Below are 21838 nucleotides of genomic sequence, written 5' to 3'. Positions count from 1 at the left end.
ACGAAACAGAGAACCCACTTGCTTCTTGAATTGTTTTTAATCCGAAAATCAAAGAACGAAACAGCATTCTTTTTTTCTCATCAAAATTATACAAGAGAAAATCTCGAACTATTCGGGTCCAGATACGTTTTCTCCCCTCTACGCCACTTGAAACAGAAAAGTTTCCAAAAGTAACAGTTTCCTTGCCCAATGACGAGTCTAAGACTTTCTCTTATTTGCAACAAACAGAAATGATGATAATCTCTCTCAGTCTCGAGGAAAGAACAGTCCTTCAAACCTGTCTTCTAAGGCAAGGACTCTCAGAGAAACACGATGACTTCCTGCTCTATCACGAGCTCCTGTCTCAGGTTACCAAGCGTCGTCCGCAGCAATCCCAATCCAATGCCCCCCAGAAAAGATTGAGGGAACTTCAGACCATATCCTTTTTCCCCTGAGAAGAAATCTTAAAACGAAAAAACGTTGAAACGAAAAAATTCTAAAATTAAAACCGAAACTCTCCCCTAAATTACGACTCAACAAACTGAGAATTTTAAAAGAAAACGATACGCCATGTTTCAACCAAAACGTTTCCAAATAATAAAATAAGATAAAGGCGAAAAATGTGCTTGATAAGAACTCTTCCGTTTTCTTTTATCAAAAGCGCGTTCTCCCCACGAAAATCTTTGCGCCCCTCAAATTCCGAACAAGCTCCTGAAGTGCAAATGCAAAACGGATACAACGCGTCGTACTCGATACGAATAACGAATTACGATGTGGACTCTCCGACGCAGAATTCTCCGACGTGGAAGAAGACATATTATTGGGGAGACTTAGCTGGATAATCCTCTCGTTGAGATGAAAGAGCTCCTCCTCACGAAGCATCGTTGCGAGCTTCTGTTGCTGCTGCTGCTGCTGCTGCTGTTGGGCACACACTTCTTCTCCATTTGCTCCCATTGCTGTACGGAGGAGCGTCTCTGCGCTCGTCTTCTCTTGTTGGTCGATCAACACTCTCCAGTGAACGCTCGACATATTCCCCGACGAACGCGTGCACATCCCTTTTCGAGGAGTATGCGTGAAAGCCATAATTCGCTGCTCTTCTCCTCATGTCTGTTCGTACCCGAAAAAAGCTCGCTTCACTCGTCTTATCCCGGACGAAGCTCTAAAATATTTCGTCCGGCAAACACTCTTGACGTTCGCACAAGAAAGGAAACACAGAACTTTTTTAAACTTTAATAACTTTTTCTATACACGGTACAACGAAAAGGAGAAAACACGACTGATCCAACTCGACTCGTCAACTGTCTCTCAGACGCAACGTTAAGGCGATCTTCTTAGCGGATACCACGCATCCTCGCTCGGTCCTAACAATATTTTACATTTTCTTTTCTTTATAACATTAATAATAATAAGAGTAAAAAAGAAAATATTTAAAGTATAAAGTAATAATTTTTTTACTTTTTATTTAAAAAAATCTTATAAAATATTCTGAATAAAGGAACATCTTTTTAGGGCGAGGTTGTCGAGATCGCATCACGTTTTGTATAAAGATTTATAACTCAGAAATTATAAAGAATATTTTTAAATTCTTAACATTATAATGCAGTACAATATTTTCCGTTTTTTACGTAATTTTTCATAACTTTCGCATTATTATAATTATTAAAAATAAGGAATTTTGATAAACCTACAAGTGGTGTAATTTAGGAAATGCATTTAAAATTTTTTTACCATAGGCTGTCAAAATTGCAATGGTTCTTTACCATTCTACACTAACTTGTTTCATATTCTTTCCATATTCTTTTCTTCTCGAATGCTGTAAAAAGAAACAACCATAAGCAACGTCGGTATGATTTAGGAAACTAGGCATTTTGTAAAACTTTGTTTATCTAACTTACAAACAAAAGCGAAAAGGAAAGCCTATTAATTTAATTCTAACAGTATTATGATTATTACAAATTATCAAAACCTAGGCTATTTATTTTACCTGTTTTGCACTTCAGCTACCAAATATATCAAAAAATAGCTACAATATTACAATTTTTCATTAAAATGTAAATAACAAAATTCCTACTGTGTGTAACATCTCAAGTATAATAAAGTATTGTGGCAGTATTGAGATTTTATTTTAAAAAAAACTTAAAAATTTCTAAATTTATTTGAATATTGCGAAAATTTTATATTTATCTATTTATATTTATATTTCTCATTTTCTGTTTAATTTTTGCCAAAACAAAATTGTTCACGATATAACGCTATTACTAGCATAATTTGGCGTCACGAACTAGATTTTTTTTTTTTAATTTGATTTTTGTAGAAATCTCTTCAATTCTTTATTAGATAGTTTTTTTAAATAAAACTCGTCATTTTCGCTCATTTTTCTTTTTTTATTTCTCTTTTCCATTTCTCTTCATCTTTTCTCTCTTCGCTTCTTTGGAAATTATCTTCAAAGTGGCACAGTCACGTTTTCATTAGCGTTTTGTTAACGCTTCATCTGGCAAGTGGTAACTCCGCGAATGCTTGTCTCACAGGCTGACATTTGGTCCTTGGGCATCACGGCGATTGAGCTCGCGAAAGGAGAGCCACCTAATAGTGAGCTGCATCCCATGAGAGTCCTCTTTCTAATACCCAAGAATAATCCGCCGCAGTTGACCGGGAATTATACGAAGCAATTCAAGGAGTTCGTCGAGGCCTGTCTCAACAAGGATCCCGAAAACGTGAGTGTACCGTTATATTCATGCCTGCCATTTCGCGTTATTAATTGATTATTGCATTTCGTATCTTCGAAAATAATATATCTTGTGTTGTCGAATTATTCAATGTCTCAATAATAATTACGGAAAAAGTAATGTGAACAGTAACAATAGAAAATTAGAGTTATTTTTTTAGTAACCGTAATTTAACTTTGTTTAATTAAAAATAATAGCAAAAGTATGGCTCTGATGAATGAATCAAAAATATAGTATATATAAATTTTAATACCTCCAAGAGCTGCCGTAGTTAGTCGTGTATAATAAATTTACAAATTACATTAGACATATGATTACAATCGCATACGTTTCGATCCGGATATTGGATTCTCTTCAGTGCAGAGTGTGAGAACCGACAGTTAAATGGAGAAATGAGATGAATGTGGTCCGAAGTCTCCTCCCCATATCCAAATTATTCTTTGATAAACGTTCCGAATTTGTCGAAAGATAAATAACACACTTTGTTATTTTTTTTCCTCTGTAACTATAACTTAACTTATTATTAATTACATTTTTTTAATGACTAGTAACTAGATTAATAGTTACTTTTCTAATTGTTTTATATATTTCGAACTTATTTGTCAATTTAATAACCGCTTATTGTTAATGAGTAAGTATAGTACACTGCATTAGACAATGCCGTGTATTAAACGCATCCTCGGTGCAAAGTTACCAGAAACCGTTCCAACATTATTCACCAAGAAAAGTCACGTAGAAGCCACATCCGTGTGCGCTCAGCACCACGCTGATTGGCTCCTTATACATTTAGAGATACCTTACAGGTGATTTTCTAGTAAGTGGCACAAATCAACACAGTAATTTTATCTTTGTTTCTCACTGAATTTTAAACAGACAGAATGACGAACAAAATCTGTGTCGATTTGTGTCTCTTGCTAGAAAGCCCCTTTAAACAGTATCTCTAAATATGAAAACATGTTCCAATATTAATAAACTAATTTAGTAATGTTAGAAATATGAGAGTCTAATATTTAAAATAGCAATGCATTAGAATATTACAAGAAATGAATAGAAAAGTAATCGAAAAGTAACTGCTCGTTACTTTTGAGTAACTGTAACTGTAACGAATTACTTCTCAACGTCAGTAACTTGTAACGGTAGCCAGTTACTTTTTGAGAGAGAGAAAAAACTGTTTTTCAAAGTAACTTTCTTAATCCTGAAGATTAGTACAACAAATAAAAACTTTTTTATTTATAAGAAACATGGTCAATTTTCATTTATTGATTGTTGTGTTCGTGTCTGTGCAGAGGCCGACGGCGAAGGAATTGCTCAAGTTCCAGTTTATCAGGAAGGCAAAGAAGAACTCGTACCTGATCGACCTGATCGACAGGTACAAAAAGTGGAAATCGCAGCGCAGCGAGGAGTCGGAGACCGAGAGCGAGAATTCGGACTCGTGAGTATCTCCATTGGCGTTTCTGTCACGCTTCTTGCGAAAGTAAAAGCCATCGCTTGTTATTTTCGTACGTTACGTACACTGAAGATCTTGCTTTTTTCTATCGTTAATTCCGTAATAAATTTATATCTCGAACGTGCAAGAATAAGGAGAACCAGTTCGAGGTCGTTTATCAATCGCGCAGTATAATAGGCCACCATCCGAGCGCGGTACTAAATTGTAACACACTGCATTACACGGTGTTCAGGGAGGAATCCAAGCAAGACAGCGACATGGACGAGCCATGGATAATGACGGTGAAAGGCCCGCATGGGGTCAAAGGATCCGTGGTACCTATGCTGCCACTGGATGAGCAGCCCGCATCCCTGACTCTAACACACACGAACCACAGATCCTCCAATCACAGCCAACCGAATAAGCCACACGCGAACGGCGCCTCGCGATCACCACCAAAGGACTCGACGCTTAATCATTACAGAAGCGAGTCCAGGGATTCGTTACGCGATGGCCAAGCGAAACATGCGCCTGTACGTTGTCAATAATCAATTGTGTAATATTTTGCATTCAAATTTATCTCTGTTTTTTTTTCTTATTTTCTCTTTCTCTTTTGTAGCCTCGACCACACGAAGCTGCGCCTCCGCCACCGGTGGACACGCGAGAAAAACGAGATGAGCGAGACTATCGTGACTCCAGCCGAGAGTCTACGCTCAGAGAGTCGAAGGAGATACGCGATGGTCGCGAGAGGGACAGAGAAGTCGTCAGGGAACGAGAACGGGATAGGGAAGGCAGAGATCGGGATAGAGCCAGCAGGGATTTCAATTCACGGGAAAAGAGGAGAAACAGCAAACCGGACGTGCCTATCACTTCAATGGCCGATCATAGACCTTGCGAGGAAAAACAGAGACCTAGAAGTTCGCAGGAGCTCAAACATCCGCGAAGCGTCGCTTTGTCCGGTGTTGTTTTTCCTCTCCTTTCCGAGGTACTATAAATTGAACATAGAATGATAAAGAATATGTAAAAAGTGTAAAAAGATAAAAATTAGTAAAAATTTATGAGATGATCTGCGTTTTCATCAATATTTGAAATTAAAATTGCAGCTCCAGCGAAAGCACCAATATTCGGCAAGAGACAATAATGGCGAGGGTGGTAGCGGTGGCAAGAATGGCGGTGCTGTAGAAGAACTGCGAAACGCCTTTGAATCGGCGGAGCGCACGTCGCCGGGAATGACCGAGTCCTTAATCCGCGAACTAATTAAATCCCTACTTCCGCCCAATCACTCTGAAGGGCGCTTGTCTATGCTAATGGAGAAGGTTATTTTAAGGTAATATTTTCTCGAGCATACGTACCTCCGCGGTGCATTTGCGCAAAAGGAACAACGTGTTCTTTTGTTTTAGGGATACGTAGGGACGCGAGAGGACAAAGGTCCGCAAGAGACTGTGGTCCCAGAATATCCTGACATTGTAAAACCATACCTTATTTCTCTCGATTATCAATTTACTGATCAATACGAGCCGAGCGTGTCGTCGACGAATAGCGATTCCGAACGTGAAGGTACGAGGGAAATGTGTTCGTTATCCCATCATCCTGTTCCTTTCCCTCTTTTCCCCATTCTCGTTGATCTATAAAGGCCGTACTACAACGAAGTCTATCGAAGTTTTACGAAGTAGTGTACTGAACCGCCCCATTTTCACCTGCCTACCTCGTTGTAGGATAAAAATATATAGAAGGCAGATACACGCGAAACGTTGTGCCAGTATTCTTGCAGTTCCTACTCGTGTAATTGTCATCGATCTTTTTCCGAACTTCTCAATTGAGCTGTCCTACATTTACATATTTCTTCATGTCGATTCGTCGTCCGACAGTTCATTTCAATCGCAAAAATCAATTCATCATTATGGAATTTGTATACTCTTCGACTTCTTTTAAATCTTCTAATTTTAGATATTCGTAGTTTTATAATTTTTGAAAGCAGGAATCATCTGAAGATGATATGAAATTATATTTTGTATTAAGGGGATGCTAAAGTCGCGCGAATTACCAACATTTACATCATCTGAATATCTTCGAATTGACTTTACAGAATCGCAAAAGCTTTTGCTAGAATTGAAATACGCGTAAAACATACAAAATAAAATGATATTCTGATGAGCTTTACTGCATGTACATTTGGCTCAGCAAAGGTAAACAGAGTAGTTATTGTGTAACACAATAGGTGACAGATCTTGCATTAAATAGTGCTAAAATTGAAAAACAAGGAGAGATGATATATTTATGAGTATGTTGGACAAAGAGCGCTATCGGCTCGCCTTAGCGCTATTTCTCTTATCCTTCGCACCGCGCGCGACTGCGTGCCGCTCGACTCTCGCTCGAAAAAAGGATCGGTAATACCAACGTCGAGGAAATTCGGTCTTAGCTTTAGCTTTCCCTTAAGAAAAAGTATGAAACATGACTGAAAGTATGTTATTTTAAAAATATGTTAGGTGAATGAAAAGAACTGTCGGCTGATTCCTTTTATACTCTTAGGTATTAAAATGCTCTTCATTACCAATAGATTAATTACAAAGAGAATGTAGAAAGGAGTATTCGGTTTAATAGCTGCAAGCCTTATCTTAAGAAAAAGAGCTAACGCTTTAGTGATCTTATGGCAATCAATTACGAGTAGAGAAAGGCGGAAAGTAGACGGCAGTGCGTTTGCGAAAAGGCTGAATCGAAACCTCCATTACATGATAGCCTAATAAATATCTTTTAAACCTTCTTCATGTTCGGCGTGAGTATCGATCTGGCGATAGAATAACAAAACAAAATTGTACAGACTCGGCAAAATGGCTAGATGAAAAGTATTTGATGACTTGGTCTTGCCTCAATATAGATACGTTCGCAGTATGCACTAGCGAGATATCTCGAGCATATAAACGCGATCAATATAAAGAAAAGCTTTCAGTTCTATGTAGTTTTGAAAGTAATGCTTTTATTGAAGTTTTTATAGAGAAAATATTTAATAATTATTGAGAAAAAGATCTCGTCCAAGTGGCCAAGCAAAAAAAAAAGATGTGTTCTTTGAGTAGATTTCTTCCCGTGGTTTCCTATGCTAGTGCATGTTTCGAACATGAAAGAAGAGAGCTCTAGCGCGCAATGCTAGAGGTATTGTAAATATGTATGTAGCGCGATAAGATAGTCTTATTGTTCTGATCGACGTCTTTGCCAACTGGTCGCACAGCTCCGTTAAACGATCTTGTTACGAAGAGATAAAGTATTCCTTTTCCTTCCCATGGTTACCTCGTTCGTCATTGAAGAAGATGATAGACGTAGGCTATAGGCAAAATAATTGCCATTACAAATTTATCGAGGGCTTTTATCGTTTCGTGTAGTTTTCGCTTGTTGCATAAAAATTGCAGGTAAGCCGTTTACAATGTTTCAGAAATCGTACGCGACGTATATAAATAGCGTTTAAAAATATATATAATTAATTTCTAGTTGTGTGTAAAACCCACTTAAAAATCGTCGAGAAACAATGCTATTTTAGAATTCTATCATCTCCAGTATACGTACATCCGCGAAAGATGCTTTAATCTTTCCACATCGCGCCTTAAAATATCGCATTAACGTCATTAACTTAGAATAACAACGGAATCGTTCCATGTTAACGTGTTAAATTGTCTGTACAGCATTGCCGAATTGTAGAACGCGTTTGACAATTTGAGTGAGAAAAAAAGACGTTTCAATTCTTCGAGACAATGACTGACGTGGAACGACTCGACAATCGATTCAGACGGAATTTATCACACGAGGAGGTACGAGGAGAGTTTCTTGAATTTTGAACGCGCGGTGCGTTCAAACAGTGACAACCGGAATATATTGTATGTATGTGTGTATATACATATGTGTGTATGTATATATACATACACAGGCATATATATACATATACACACATACTACGCGGAAAGTACTGCCGTTCTTCCAGACTTAACTTGCGTTATAAACACGAGTATTTCTCGAATTTACCGCACTTGATTTTCACGATCGAGTCTGAGCTGCGATGACTCCCACGCAGGGCGTCGACACTTAATCCAACGTTGTTTGTAAACTAATGTATTTTATAAAATATATATATATAGAGAGAGAGAAAAAGAAATTCCACACGCATACACATACACATATACATGCGTAAAAAATAGAGAATTATATAGAGAGATGTCATCTCCGGGATGGTTGGAGAAAAGTTTCGTTCTTTCAATGAAACATAAAGACACCATCCTGCATACGGTGATTTAAAAAAAGGATACAAAAGGGTGATAGAGCAAGAGTGAGAAAGAAGAGGGACAAATTTGTAAACGAAGATACGTCAATTAACGGTAGAAATCGAAAAGTAAAATGGCAAAGAGACTTAATTACGTTATCGAATACGGTTATTGCGCTAATCTATGATTTGATTTTTTTCTTTTTTAATCAGTTCATCATTTAGATAATTATATTTAACGAGAAATGAAAGGATAAAAATCTTTGCTCTACTACCTCCTTTTCTTTTTCTCCGTTCCATTTCTCTATCGCCCGTCTAGATGGGGAGTAAGTCAGACTACACGATATGTATCGATTTTATTTTTAATTGAGCTACGTTTATTCTTTATTTGCATTGTATTGTTAATATGGTCATATCAACCGATCAAACGATTCTTTTTTTTTTCGTTTTAAGCCGTGAAAAAGAATACTTACGGCAATCGAGAAAGAAACGCTTGACAAAGCTCGACACGGTTTGACAAACTATTATTGTTTCTCTCGCGTTTTGGATTAAGTTTTCTGGTCCTTACGACGATCGCTACCGTGAGTAGGCCTCATAACGCTGCCATAAATGCTTATCGGTTACATTTACGCGTTAATGTCGCGTACAAAGATGTATTCGTGCGAGAGAGTTCGAGAGAGGAGACTTAGCTAAGTAGGCTGTGCAAGCAGTATGCTTGTTAAAAAGAATTATCAGGTCACCTGCGGAATAGCGATCGATTTTACGTTCAGCGATGATCATTCGTTTTATCGAGAACATTTGTTTCCCTTAATGACCGTCTTTAGTCGACGGCCTCTGTTGTATATGCGGACTGTATGTACAAAGCTGTCATCTAAGAGTATTAATCCGCCATTGACAAGATTGAACGAAAACTGTCTCCGTCAACGCTTTAAAACAACGCTAACATTTACCTTTAAGTTTCCGTTTTTTTTTTACATTTAAATAAAATTATTAATTTCTTTATTTCTCTGCCGGAATGTCCAACATTGTCACTGGCGGAATATTTTTCATCTCACCGCTCCTGGTATTAAGCATGTCTCTGCGACGCAGTTAAAAATCATGTAATTTATTTTACTAGGACAAAATCAAGATATAATTTGTTTTACTTTCTGTTTTTTTTTTCATTCGATTTTGGGTTTAAAGTTTAATGAGTTTTAATCGAACAGACTTTTACTCGGAGTGCGATAAGATACGGAAAATCGGGATGTGATAAGATCATTTAAAAAACGTTCGCGGGGAAAAAATTCCCGAAAATTCACGATTGAATGGTTTTATGTTGTCAGCTAAGAAATTCCCTAAACTTTCGTCGGGTATGTTTTTTGCGCGTACGACTCGACGCTAAACTGTCCTGTTTCTCTGTACATGCAGATTACGAACAGATGTAATGGCGCCGAACTGTGATTGTTGATTTTTCGGAAGCTTATTTCTTGCCCTCCCCTTCTCCCATTTCCTCCCATCCTTAGTTTATGTAAGGGCCTATTCTGTAACTCTTAATGACAGTGTCGATATATTGTCGTTATATATCTATTTTGTAACTTTTGACGTCGTTACGCAGATATTTTATATGGCAAAAAGCTGCGTAATGGCAACGTCAAGAATTATAGAGTAGACGCTATGATCGATCGAGACAACGGTGATCAGAGACAGAATCGGCATGCGAAATCGTTTGCTTGAGATCCGCGAACCGTACAATTCGATTTATGCATCCCACCGTGTCCCACACAGCACTCTTCTTTGTATTATACTCTTAGCTATTATCCATCTAATATATATTCAGCGTTGAAAACACATCGTGGTAACAATAATGTCTCTCGGCGCGCGTAGAGGATATATATATAAATATATAAATATAAATATATATAAATATATATATATATATATATATATATATATATATATATAAAATATATAAATATATATATTTTTTGTATTTTACTTCTACCTCTTCTCTCTTTCTTCTTCTCTTTCATCTCTTCTCTCCTTCCTCTCTCTTTCTCTCTGCTCTCTTCTCTCTTTCTCTCTCCTCTCTCTTGGCTGCGTTGGATTGTATTATATTGACTGTATGTGGCATGCTGAGGGCGTGTACAAATATGAAATAAAGATGAAGTAAACCACGATGTATGTGTAGTATTTTCTTAAACCAAAGATACATAAATTTATGTTAAAAAAATTTATACATCAAATGTCTCAAATGATACACTTGAGTTTTTCAGGATGTTTACTACCGAGAAAACCCTGGGAAAAAATATAATTTTCAAGAAATTTAATTTTTATCCTTGACAATCATTTCATGGAATTTTATTGATACTTAGGAAAATTTTTTAAAAACTTAAATTTAAATTCTGTCTCTTTTTTTAACAAAATTGTTTTGTTAATCACTTTATTGATAATGCAAAATTAATTAGCAACAAATATGATATATTCATCCATGCACATTCTCTTGGTGATTCACGAGTTTTTATTTTAAAAATTAATGCTAAAGAGGATACTATTTTAAATTGTTTATGATATTGTTTTTAATTATTTTTCGAATTCTGATAAGCTAAAATTCATGTAGCATGGACAGACCACATATGCTACATTTAGTTTATATTATTTCTTTTCAACTTTTTACCTTTACAAATTTAATATTTAAACCCGAGTGGCTTTTTTGCAGGATTGGGAAAGTTGCTTTTTAAAAGCAAGTTGTTACCAAATTGAAAAAGCAATTAATTATCCATTACCAATTTGAAAAAGTGATTAGTTACTAATTCTAAAAAATAATTTGTTATCGTTACCGTCACTTAAAAAGTAAATTCGCTACTTTTTCGTCTATCTTCTGCGGTTCTACGCAGAACCGTGCACATAACGACGGGGACCATGCACATTGGCTGCATAGTTCATGTACACGTTTTGTGCACATAGAGGCGCTAGTGGACAGAAAGATCTCAGGCTCGTTATTCCATTTTCAGTTTCTCTCTGGTTCGACTATCAAGGTACAGTGGTTTTAATTTTATACTGTATATGTTACGATATAAACTGATAGAATCTAGAATAACAATCATATTACGAATGAGGAAAAGAAAATCAAATTCTCTTATTTTTTATTGTACATGTTTTAACTTATCACGATAGAGTAAATGCTAATACTGACGGGATTTTCAGTAGATGTCCTACATCGTCAGTACTGGAAATCCCATCTTTAAACAATTTGCTTAATTATAAGATAAAAATTATACTTTTAAAGAAATAAAATTTATTTTTAATGAATGTTACAACAATAAGCCCCCTTTAAGAAAATAAAATCAAATAAAATTAAATACAATTATACAGAATGGAAAGGTAACTAATTATTTTTAAAATACATAACTTATTAACTTTTTGTTAAAAATTTACCTACGTAAAAGAAAAATATTGTAAAAAGTACATTTTAATACAAAATAATATTTCTTATGATTTAATTTACGAATAAAATACATTAAATTTATTTGATGATCCATATTTGTAATTATTTTATTATTTAGAATAATCTAATTTTAAAAAATTACAACATTCTGATTTAATATAATTTTCAAAATCAACATTCAACTTAATTTAATTTTACCGTAACTTTCAATTGCATTATTAAAAAATTCTGGGATAAAACTAAAGTTTCAAAATTTAATTTAATTTAATGTAACTACGCGAATTGTAATCAAGTCAAAATAAAAAATCAATTTAAATAAGTAACAACGCAGTAAATTGTACTAAAAAGTTAAGTCAACAATAAAAAATTGGTGAAATTAAAACGTAGTTAAATATGTAATATTTGATGGTCATTTAACTAACATAAAGTTTGTTTACGTAATCTACATCGTATCGGAGATTCGCGCGGCACTTCATAAATAGCTTTGTAGAACAAGTTAAAACTCACACAAAAGATTTGACCAGTCAGTTACAAGCTGTAGAAAGCCTCTTGTCTTACGTCTATTGTATGTACAAAGAAAATAATTCCTATCGCAACTAATAGTGTAAGACGATTAGGTAATAGGAAGGTTAAAAAACCGTCCTTATTATAATTCTCTTTCATAATTTATTCAGTTTACGTGATTCAAGGCCATAGCAGAGTTTACTGCGACATTGCTATTATCAATAACTTATTAAGCTCCTGTTGTAGAAAAGTTGTTTCAACATTGAAACCATTCTATTTTACTACAAATTTATTTCATTGTTCTTATAAAATTATTCAATTAACTATAAGATTATGTTCGTTTCGTCCAATAATAATTTAATCATAACTTCATAAATATATTTTACAACTAAATTTAATGTTTATTTGAGACAAACAAAATATTAAAGGAACACTAAAATTTTTTTAAACGTGCCGGTAATTAGTTCATCATATTTGACTCTGAAATTGAGTTGGTTTATCTAATTTCTAATTGTTTCAACTTATCCTTTTTTTTATAGTGAGTTAATTTTTTGTTCATGTAACTTTTAACGTAACTAAATTGATTTTGTAAACCATTAATTTTAACATTAATTTAATTAAAAAAATATATTAACTTACTGAGCTCTGTGGAATTATGTAATAATATAATGTATTTAAAAAAGCATTTAAGATCAAATTTCTAGTATTTAGGATACTGTCAGTAAGTTATTTACCCTGCATCATACACGTGCCGCTTTATAATATTTTTATAAAGCTTTAACGTGGGCGCCTTCTGACGACGACGTCGCCGTCATCGTCGTGCTATACCGTTCAAAGAGCGCAGGTCCGTGCACCGAGATATGGTCCATGAGGTCGGGAGAGACGCGGAGGGCGTAGCGATTCTCCTAACGCGTCTCTCTCTCTCCGTGCAGTAGTCGACAGCATCCCGCGGGTGGTCGCGATCGAAGTACCAGAGGCGGGAGGACCGACGAACTGTAGGGGAGGACAAAGAGGGTGTCCACTCTCTCTTCCTTTCCCTCTCACTTTTTCCTGATTCTCTCTCTTGCTCTTCCTCTCTGTCTATTTTTCCATCCGTCCCTCACTCTTCGGCATATCATCACTCCTTCCAGAAAAGAGAGACGTATGTAAAACAAAATGCACCCTGTCCTTACGAGAGGATCGTTCGTGCCTCTTCCAAGAGACGAAAAGAAACGGAGAGAGAAACGCGATAAAATCTCGTTTCGTGCGACGACTTTTATACGTGTATAAATAGAGCGGCGGGGCACACCTCTCTCGGCGACGAACAACGAGCATCCCGGACGCGCGTCCTCGGAAACGTCCCCACGCGCGCTACTCCGCGAGGTCGGTTCGCGGCTACTCGCAACAGTGTTTACGGTGTATATCGCGCAGTGATCGCGCCCACTAAGAAGGTCCATGTCCCACCGGGGATAGTCCTCCTCCTCCCAGGGGAGTCGGCGCCTCGTTCCCCTCAGCCGCGCGAACCCTGCGGCTGGCGGCAGAGTGGTCCGTGGTACCCGATCGGCTAATCTCAGACGGCGGTATCAGCAGCGAAACGCAGCATCTCTCGATGTCGCCGCGTCAAGATATCGCAAAGTGCGTCGTCGCGATACTGATGTATGTATTTCGGGAAACAGAGCCCGCGTCATCGCCCGTCCGTCGCTTTTCCTTAATTTTCCTACCACATCCCGGTGCGTGATTGCCCGATATCACGCATATTCCGGATGTTATCGTGTATATCCGTGAGATGTATGTGTATGTATGTATATTTTGCGTCGCGAGTTGCATTGCCTAGTTCCAGCTCTAACATCGAACATAACATAGATATAACACAAGTATATGTTATATAACGTTATATCTGTGTTATGTTTGATGTTTACTGGGCCAATAGTAGTATCGAAGGGATGTATTCTCCAGAATAGTATCTTTAGTCGCGCGCACGAATATTACTGCTTCGTATTGTTGTACCGAAAGAAAGAATTTGGTAATATAAACTATCAATTGTTGAGTGAAATAATGTCAGGTAAATGTTTGGTTAACATGACGAAACACAATTGTACTTTTCTAAACGTTTAGTAAACGTTAACCAAATTTGGTTAACGTTTGCTAAACATTTAGAAAAGTGAAATTACTTTTGGTTATATTAGCCAAACATTGAACTGGCATTATTTCACCCAACATTTGGTAGCTATTACCAAACTCCTTTTCAGTGTGACGATGACGGTTGCTTTCAGCATGCGGCCGCGCCCGCTTAACGACACCGCATGAGCGACACAACGCGCGGCGTTTGTGCTCCGCGTGTGAAATATCGAAACTCCTCTCAGAGCTTTCAGCTTTCGTGCCGTAACACGGGCGTTATCGCGCCCGACATATTTGCGCTTTCAATCAGAATTATTTAGATACCCCTCGCCCCATTTTCATATGCTGTTACCTCAATCCCTTAATTGTTTCGCTACCACGCCCATTATTACGTTCAGGACTTCAATCGGGTTTACCGCCCGGCAATTCATTAGCGGATAAAAGGTGGGAAACTACAACCCTTCGCGTCCCCATTTAACCTGGTGCGATACATTTAGGTATTCACTGTTGTTTCCACTCGGACGCCCAGATCGGAGTTGGGCAAGCGATTCGTCGACTCCGAAAGTACGCGCGCGTGCTCAATCGTCACGCGCGTATCAGCATCGCCAACACGTGTGTTCCACGCACGGTGTATTTCGGTGCGACTGCAGATTTCTCCTCGTCGCAGACGGCTCTGGAACTCGGCTCTTTAACGGCTATTATGGCATAACGATGACGAAGAAGGGATTCTCGGCTGTGGAAGATCGATGAGCAGATAATGAATTTATATAGGGCATACTTTGCGCTTATGTAACAAAAGAAAGAGAGACAGAGGGAGAAAGATTTTTTTTTTAAACTTGGACTTGTATCCGGTGTCGTCGATCTCTCGTAAGACGATTTGTTTTTAAATTAGTTACTTTCAACTTCTTTCTCGATATCGTAATATTAAAAAGGACTTGTAAGTGCAAAATGTATAAATACCTCCTATTTATTTTAAATACCTCGTTTTAAATACCAAAAAAACTTGCTTTTTAATTTTAGAATTTAATTTCCCTAACTAATATTCTTAACTCGAAAAAATTCTTGGAAATTTGAAAAAAGGGTATTTTTTCTGTTTTCTCGTCGTATTTTTCCTGGAGTTTTTTTTCTTTTAAGATAATGTTATTTTTAGTATGCTCTATATCAATGATTTTAACATTTTTTTTTGCATTTATCAATAGAGTTTGCTGTCACTATCCCGGTCGTATTTATTAGCAAAAATAAAAAAAAATTTTGATTTACTTCAATTTTTTTTATTTTTTCCAGAAAATTAGGAACATTATCCCCGATACAATTTTAATATCATATGTCAATCTTTGTTATTCGCGAAATAATGGAATATTCAACAGCTGTATTTTATAGCAGAGCTGCAACGTTACATCTAATTAACATTCATTCCGTATCGCATAACATACCCCGATGCTCTGGATTTCGCACAGTATCGATACGGTAATATCTCTCTCGAGCTCGCGTTTCCACATAGCAAACTCTCACGAAACGACATAAGTTAGTCCGTTAGGAGCGAAAGCTCGGTATTTGCACTTTAATAAGCGAGTTAACGGGGCCGCGCGCGTCTTCCGGGGGGAGGACTCTCCTTGTAATATACAAGACGTATTCGTGTAATTGAATGCGGAGAAGGCAGATTCGTAATATTAGGTACGTACGCTCGCGATGTGCTATTTCCACGAGGAGTGGAACGTAGAAGGTCCGTCGGAGCATGCAGTCGACAGAAAGGAGACGAGGTAATGCGTCAAAATGACACGTAAGGAATGTCTCACGACGATTTAATTTAAACTTAATTTAAGCTCTCCTATTGAATAGGAGAGTCGCTGAATATCGTATCAGTCGCTTTAATCGTATCTCATCAATATTTTATATTTTTAGTTAATGCAAGAAACATTTAGTGTGATAAAAATATAAAATAAAGGAAAAATAAGTAATATAGAGATATAAAATTTATTTATTATTTTATGCATGCTATTGAAAAATCAGGTACAAAAATTGATAAAAAATTTATATATATATATATATACATACATACATATATATAAAATTAATGATATTATTTTTTTATCGATTATGTAACTGATAATAATATAATAATGCAATTTTATACTTTCATAAAAAAATTATTGTATAGCATTTTACATGATATATGTATTTGTAATAATTATAAAAATTAAAACTATTATAAAAATGTTTATATAAAATTTATCAAAATTCTTAAATCATGTTACTATAAACCTTATTACAATAAATGATATTAATATAAGACTGATAAATAATAATAGTGAAATTAATAATTAATATAAATAAAAATATATCAGTTGAAAAATAAATTTAAACCAGTTTTATTTCGACGTTTATAATTTTCTTACCTTTTCATTATTATTATTTATTAGTTATTAAATATTTAATCTTTTTCCAATAAATTATTAATAAAATAAGTATTGTATAAGTTAACGATTCTGTATATTTTTAATTATTTTAATTCATAAATTCGATACTTTCAAAGTATTAAATGGAAAATATAGAGTACAAAATAATTAAAGTGATACACATTCGGCAACTCTTCTCTACATCGCGATAATACAATACTATTCACCGTCGTGACGCTATATTTGCGGTTTCCACCCAGAAGAAAGCCTTAATAGAAAAGTAACGAAGAAGACTTTTCACGACAGAACGTTTGTATCGCGCAAATTTATCTGTAAACGTTCACACAAATAGATTCCACGTATGTCTACTTCCAAGTACAGCGAGTCATCTTTTATCTACAAACTCTTTCAATTTTTTTTAGATTGATTTTTTATCGTTACAAGAAACGTGAGCGATATCAATACTTATCGCAAATCGTTGAGAGAAAGTGTTTGATATTTGTAACTATACTTATATGGTAAAATTATTACGGTTAGAAGCGCTTCCTTTTATATTTCTTATTGCTATAGCCCAATGAGCAGATAATCTTTTTTTAATGTTTATTTTTCATTAATTATACATTGCACATTTCCGTTGCAAAAATATTTATTATTTAATAATTTAATATTTATTTTACGTTAATTATTTGTTTTATATAATGCTTTAAAGGAAATATATATTTGATTATTTAACTTTAATTACTCGTTTGAGATAATAATAAAAAAAAATATTTACTTTTAACATTTAATATACTTAATATTAATATAAAATTTACTTCATTTTAATTATTTATTTAAAATATCGCATTGGAAAAATATTTATTTAATATTCATTTAACATTAATTATTCATTCGAGATAATTACTTTAAAAAATATATATCTAATATTTATTTAACATTACTTTAACATTTTTTACGTTAATTATTTGAAATAACGATTTAAAATAAATCAAACAATTGTTTTCATATTTAATTTGAATATTATATCATATTGACTTTTTTCTTACTAATTATTTTCTTATTTATACGAATAATAGAAGTTATTCCAGATGCTATTCCGCATTTGTAACAATCAATCAAAAAACTATCATTTTATATACACTGAAAAAAGTCTTGTTGCATCACTTAGGAATCTGCTAAATTCAACCAATAAACGTCGTTCAAAACATATTCAAAAACTGACGAATCAGAAATCTTGTAGAAATTACCAAATTACAGTAAAATCTATCAAACGTTCCAATTAATAACCAGAGTTCTATTAAAATAATCAAAAATTTTGTTTGGTTTTACCAGAAATAATCATATAAGTTTTGTTAATATAATCAGACCAATTTTCTCAGTGTATGTTTATATAATAAATATGTACGTTTTATCTTTTCGACAACATATATTGAACTGATCTATCAGTGGTTTATATTTACACAAAGTATTTACGGATCATCCCTCCGTTGTACTCTAAAAAACGCGAGAACAGCAAAACAAGGGATACGCCGCGTGGAATTTCCTACACTGACAGAAAAATGGTTGCAATATGTTATTAGGGTCATTACACTAGTCAATGAACAAATAAGAAATTGGACCAGTCAATGAACAAACACAAAATAATTTAATACAATTACATTTTCAAATAAAAAATTACATTTTAATAAAATCTACATGAAAATTAGATTTCAACAATATCATTTAATTTTGCAGTTTATTATTTTAAAGTCATACTATTTTAATAGTTTTTCTAAACAGTCATTTATTGGCGACTGTTCAGCGACTGGCGCAACGACCCTACCATAATTTAACTATAATTCATAATTTTTGGTATCAACTATACATTAGTATATTACTATTTATTTTGGCGAGTTGTTTTAACCATGCAAATTATAACTATTAGCTATTACTAGATAAACAGTAAGTAAAAGCTTGGGAAAAGTAACATTCACTATAATTGCGTTCTGCACTTCCTACATGTTTATTTTATTTTTATCATCCATACATCTCGATAAATTAATATTTAAAATTATGATAATTTATAGCAAAACTTTTTCATAGTTGGTTAGAACTACAACGATTATTATTATTAATACTATAGCAATGACAACTATAAAAATGGAGTTTCCAACCATAATTGTTTTACTATGCAATTACAGTCGCAAACACCAAACACTTTTCTCTCGATGCATCGCCGCGGTTTCTAAGCGGACGATATCCGCTTTCCGGGGTTCGCGCGCGTCTCTTTTTCTCTTCCTCTCTCTATCTCTGTCCGCTAAAGCATAACGCTCGCCGGCACACGCCAGGTAGCTGCGCTTTAATTACTCATTTTTCTTCGCCGCTCCAAAAAGTCACCGATGTGTAATAGAGCTGACGCGGGGCTTCTCCCGCCGTGCGCGCGCGCGCGTTTGATGCGCGCGGCTTTACACGCGCGGTCAGAGCGAAGCGGAGCGGAGCTGAGTGGAGTGGAGCAGCAGTGAATCCCGACGACGCGCGGAGCGCGGACGTGCTCGGCGTGCGCGCGTTTTATTAGCCGACTGAATAATACGTTTATACGTTTGGTACTTCTTTTTTTCTTTTTTAACTCGGCGTCCGCGCGGCTTGTTCAACGTCCGATCTCAATCGACGTCGATCGACGTAGCCGTTCGACGCGGTCAGTCAATCTAGTTAACGTGGCTCTTTCATAGTGTTTGCACACGTACGGCTGAGAGGAGCTTTAAAGTCGTAGTTCTTCTAGTTCAACGCGCACGGCTAATTTTGACCAACGTTGACTGATACCGGCGGTTGTTCCACCTCTAACTTGCCACCCAGCGGACACCGAATATAGCACAGATGTAACGCTACGTAACGTAGATATAACACTTGTGTATGTTACACGCGACGTTACATCCATGTTACATTCGCCGTTTGCTGGGGACTCAACGCCTCTCCGTCCAATTTTACTTCCGCGTCGCGCTCGACGCAGAAAAAGGCGATATAAACGCTGGGCCGTCGCGCGCGCGCGGCGACCGGCAACTAAAAATATAACGTCAAAGCGCAACGCATCTATCCTTCTCTCGTCACGGCAAGCCGACAATTTGACGAATTCTCGCTCCTGGAAAGCCGTCGCGTTAAACGCGCGATCAAGACCGATCTGATAAAGAGCGCCTCGTCATTCCCCGGCGCATAAGTGCGTGCGCGTCCTTCGCGCGTTGCGTATGAAGTTTCCGAGCGCGAGACGACGCGCATCGCGACGCTCGTCCGAGCGCAACGGTCGTCTCTCGACGGTCCCTGTCCGTCCCTGTCCTTCCGTCGCTCGTGCGGCACGTCTGCATCCCTTCGCCCGCGGCCGGTGGTGTCAAACGACGCGACGGCGGCGACGGCGGCAACGGCGGCGTGGCCGGCAGACACGAGCACGCGCAACAACAGCAGCACAAACTCGTTTCTTCACGCTGTACTGCCTCCCACTCGGCAACGAGACCCCGCGGAAGCCTGTACTCGCGTTAATTACCTCTCTTTCTATCCCTCTCGCGGCTGAAAAATTAATTCCTCGCGTATCCCGCGTCACGTTACATCAGCGTTTTCTTCGCACTTATCGAGCTCTACCGGGCTACTGTTTTCTAAACATTACGAAACAAACGGGATTCCTTTTTCTTTTCTTTTTTTTTTTCAAACAGTTGGAAAATAATTGATGTAGGTGTAAAATGGTTCGACTTTGGCCTCTAAAATGGCTTTTCTAGCTTGTGATCTGCTGAATCTAGTTCTGACCTTTTAACAAACAAAACAATTTTAATTTGATAAAGTATTCAAATCAATATACATATGAAGCTACAAACGTATAAGAAGCTATTACGAGAACAGTATGTCAATGAAAATAAAAAAAAAACTATAATATACTAAACAATATTAGGTGAAACTTGACCGATCTGTGAACAAATTAATAAATGAAGGTCTTACTTTTTTTTTTATCAAACCAGATCCTAATGTTTAAAAATATTTTTCGTCCGAATCTTACACCTTCTAACAGTAAAGTGCTACAGAAGAATACAAAATACTCTGTGAGAAGGTTCTTGAAAGACATAATGAACAATACTGTTTGTATTGTGTTAAAGTTTAAAATAGTTCCCATTGATGTCTTAATTCGTTTTTAAATTAATAATTATTTGATTCTTTTTTTTTATCAAACAGAACATAAACTATTAGAGATATTTGTTTTAGTAGCAGGAAAACATAATTAACACGTTTGCAAATAATAATCTCAGCAATTTCAACAATAATAATTTGCGGTACTAAAATGTTCGATAGATGCTTCATATGATGATTTTAATATTTTTCCGACAAATTACAATTTTTTGAAGATCAGAATCAGCAGTTCAAAACTATTAAAAAAACGCGTTTTTAAAAATATATATAAGTCTTAAGACTCGTGAAATTGTCAATAAGGCGACAAATACGAGTCGGGCGCGGTAAACGGTGCGCAATGAACAGTAATCTCAAATGAATTGTTTAAAATCACATAAGTAATTTATTGACGAACGTTTCGGACCATCGCATGCACTAAACGTGCTCACCGCTCGAGCAGATTGTACCTATTGCATTTTTATATTTACCTAACTTTAATTTTTCTATGACGACTAAACAAGAATAACAGGAAGAATTTTGTGAGCTCTTTTCGTTACGCATGGATTATTTTGTGCATTTTTATAACTGACAATCGCTGAATTTTTTAGATGAGTTCTTTTTCTGTGGCTTCACTAGATTTATTTATTTTCCCTTGGCTCACTTGGCTCACCATTTATTTCATAGTTCGAGCCATGTCCGTTATTTTCGAGTTGAACAACTCGATTATTTTATGACATCTTCTTAACGCGGACGCTCACTATTGGCAGCTACTATTGTTACTACTTCATGTTATATAGAAGATAATGTTACGCGGCTCGAAGCAGAAGCCGAAACGTTCGTCAATAAATTACTTGTGTGATTTTAAATAATCTCTTTTGAAATTACTACTCATTGCGCACCGTTTACCGCGCCCAAATCGTA

The 21838-nt window shown here is 36.1% G+C and overlaps 2 protein-coding genes across 6 annotated transcripts in view; both read left to right on the top strand.

Annotated features, from left to right (window-relative positions):
• Positions 1-10530, top strand: part of LOC105196172 (serine/threonine-protein kinase 26) — a 151693-nt gene extending 141163 nt beyond the window's left edge. For all 4 annotated transcript variants that reach the window (XM_026136789.2, XM_026136788.2, XM_011161955.3 and 1 more), the window contains 6 exons: positions 2508-2693; positions 3992-4137; positions 4385-4664; positions 4751-5116; positions 5235-5458; positions 5532-10530. In XM_026136789.2, the coding sequence (XP_025992574.1) occupies positions 2508-2693; positions 3992-4137; positions 4385-4664; positions 4751-5116; positions 5235-5458; positions 5532-5541 (1212 nt within the window). In that variant the 3' untranslated portion in view covers positions 5542-10530. The remainder of the gene's footprint in view (positions 1-2507; positions 2694-3991; positions 4138-4384; positions 4665-4750; positions 5117-5234; positions 5459-5531) is intronic.
• A 3212-nt stretch (positions 10531-13742) lies between these two features.
• LOC105196174 overlaps positions 13743-21838 on the top strand; it is a 76369-nt gene continuing 68273 nt past the window's right edge. Inside the window, exon 1 of one of the 2 annotated variants that reach the window (XM_039453595.1) lies at positions 13743-13937. In XM_039453595.1, coding sequence (XP_039309529.1) covers positions 13891-13937 — 47 coding nt within the window. In that variant the 5' untranslated portion in view covers positions 13743-13890. The remainder of the gene's footprint in view (positions 13938-21838) is intronic. The other variant, XM_039453593.1, reaches the window with a different exon arrangement.

Source organism: Solenopsis invicta, chromosome 9, assembly GCF_016802725.1.
Source record: "Solenopsis invicta isolate M01_SB chromosome 9, UNIL_Sinv_3.0, whole genome shotgun sequence".
Lineage (NCBI taxonomy): Eukaryota > Metazoa > Arthropoda > Insecta > Hymenoptera > Formicidae > Solenopsis > Solenopsis invicta.
The sequence above is the reverse complement of the archived record's forward strand: the minus strand, read 5'-3'. Positions and strand labels throughout refer to the sequence as shown.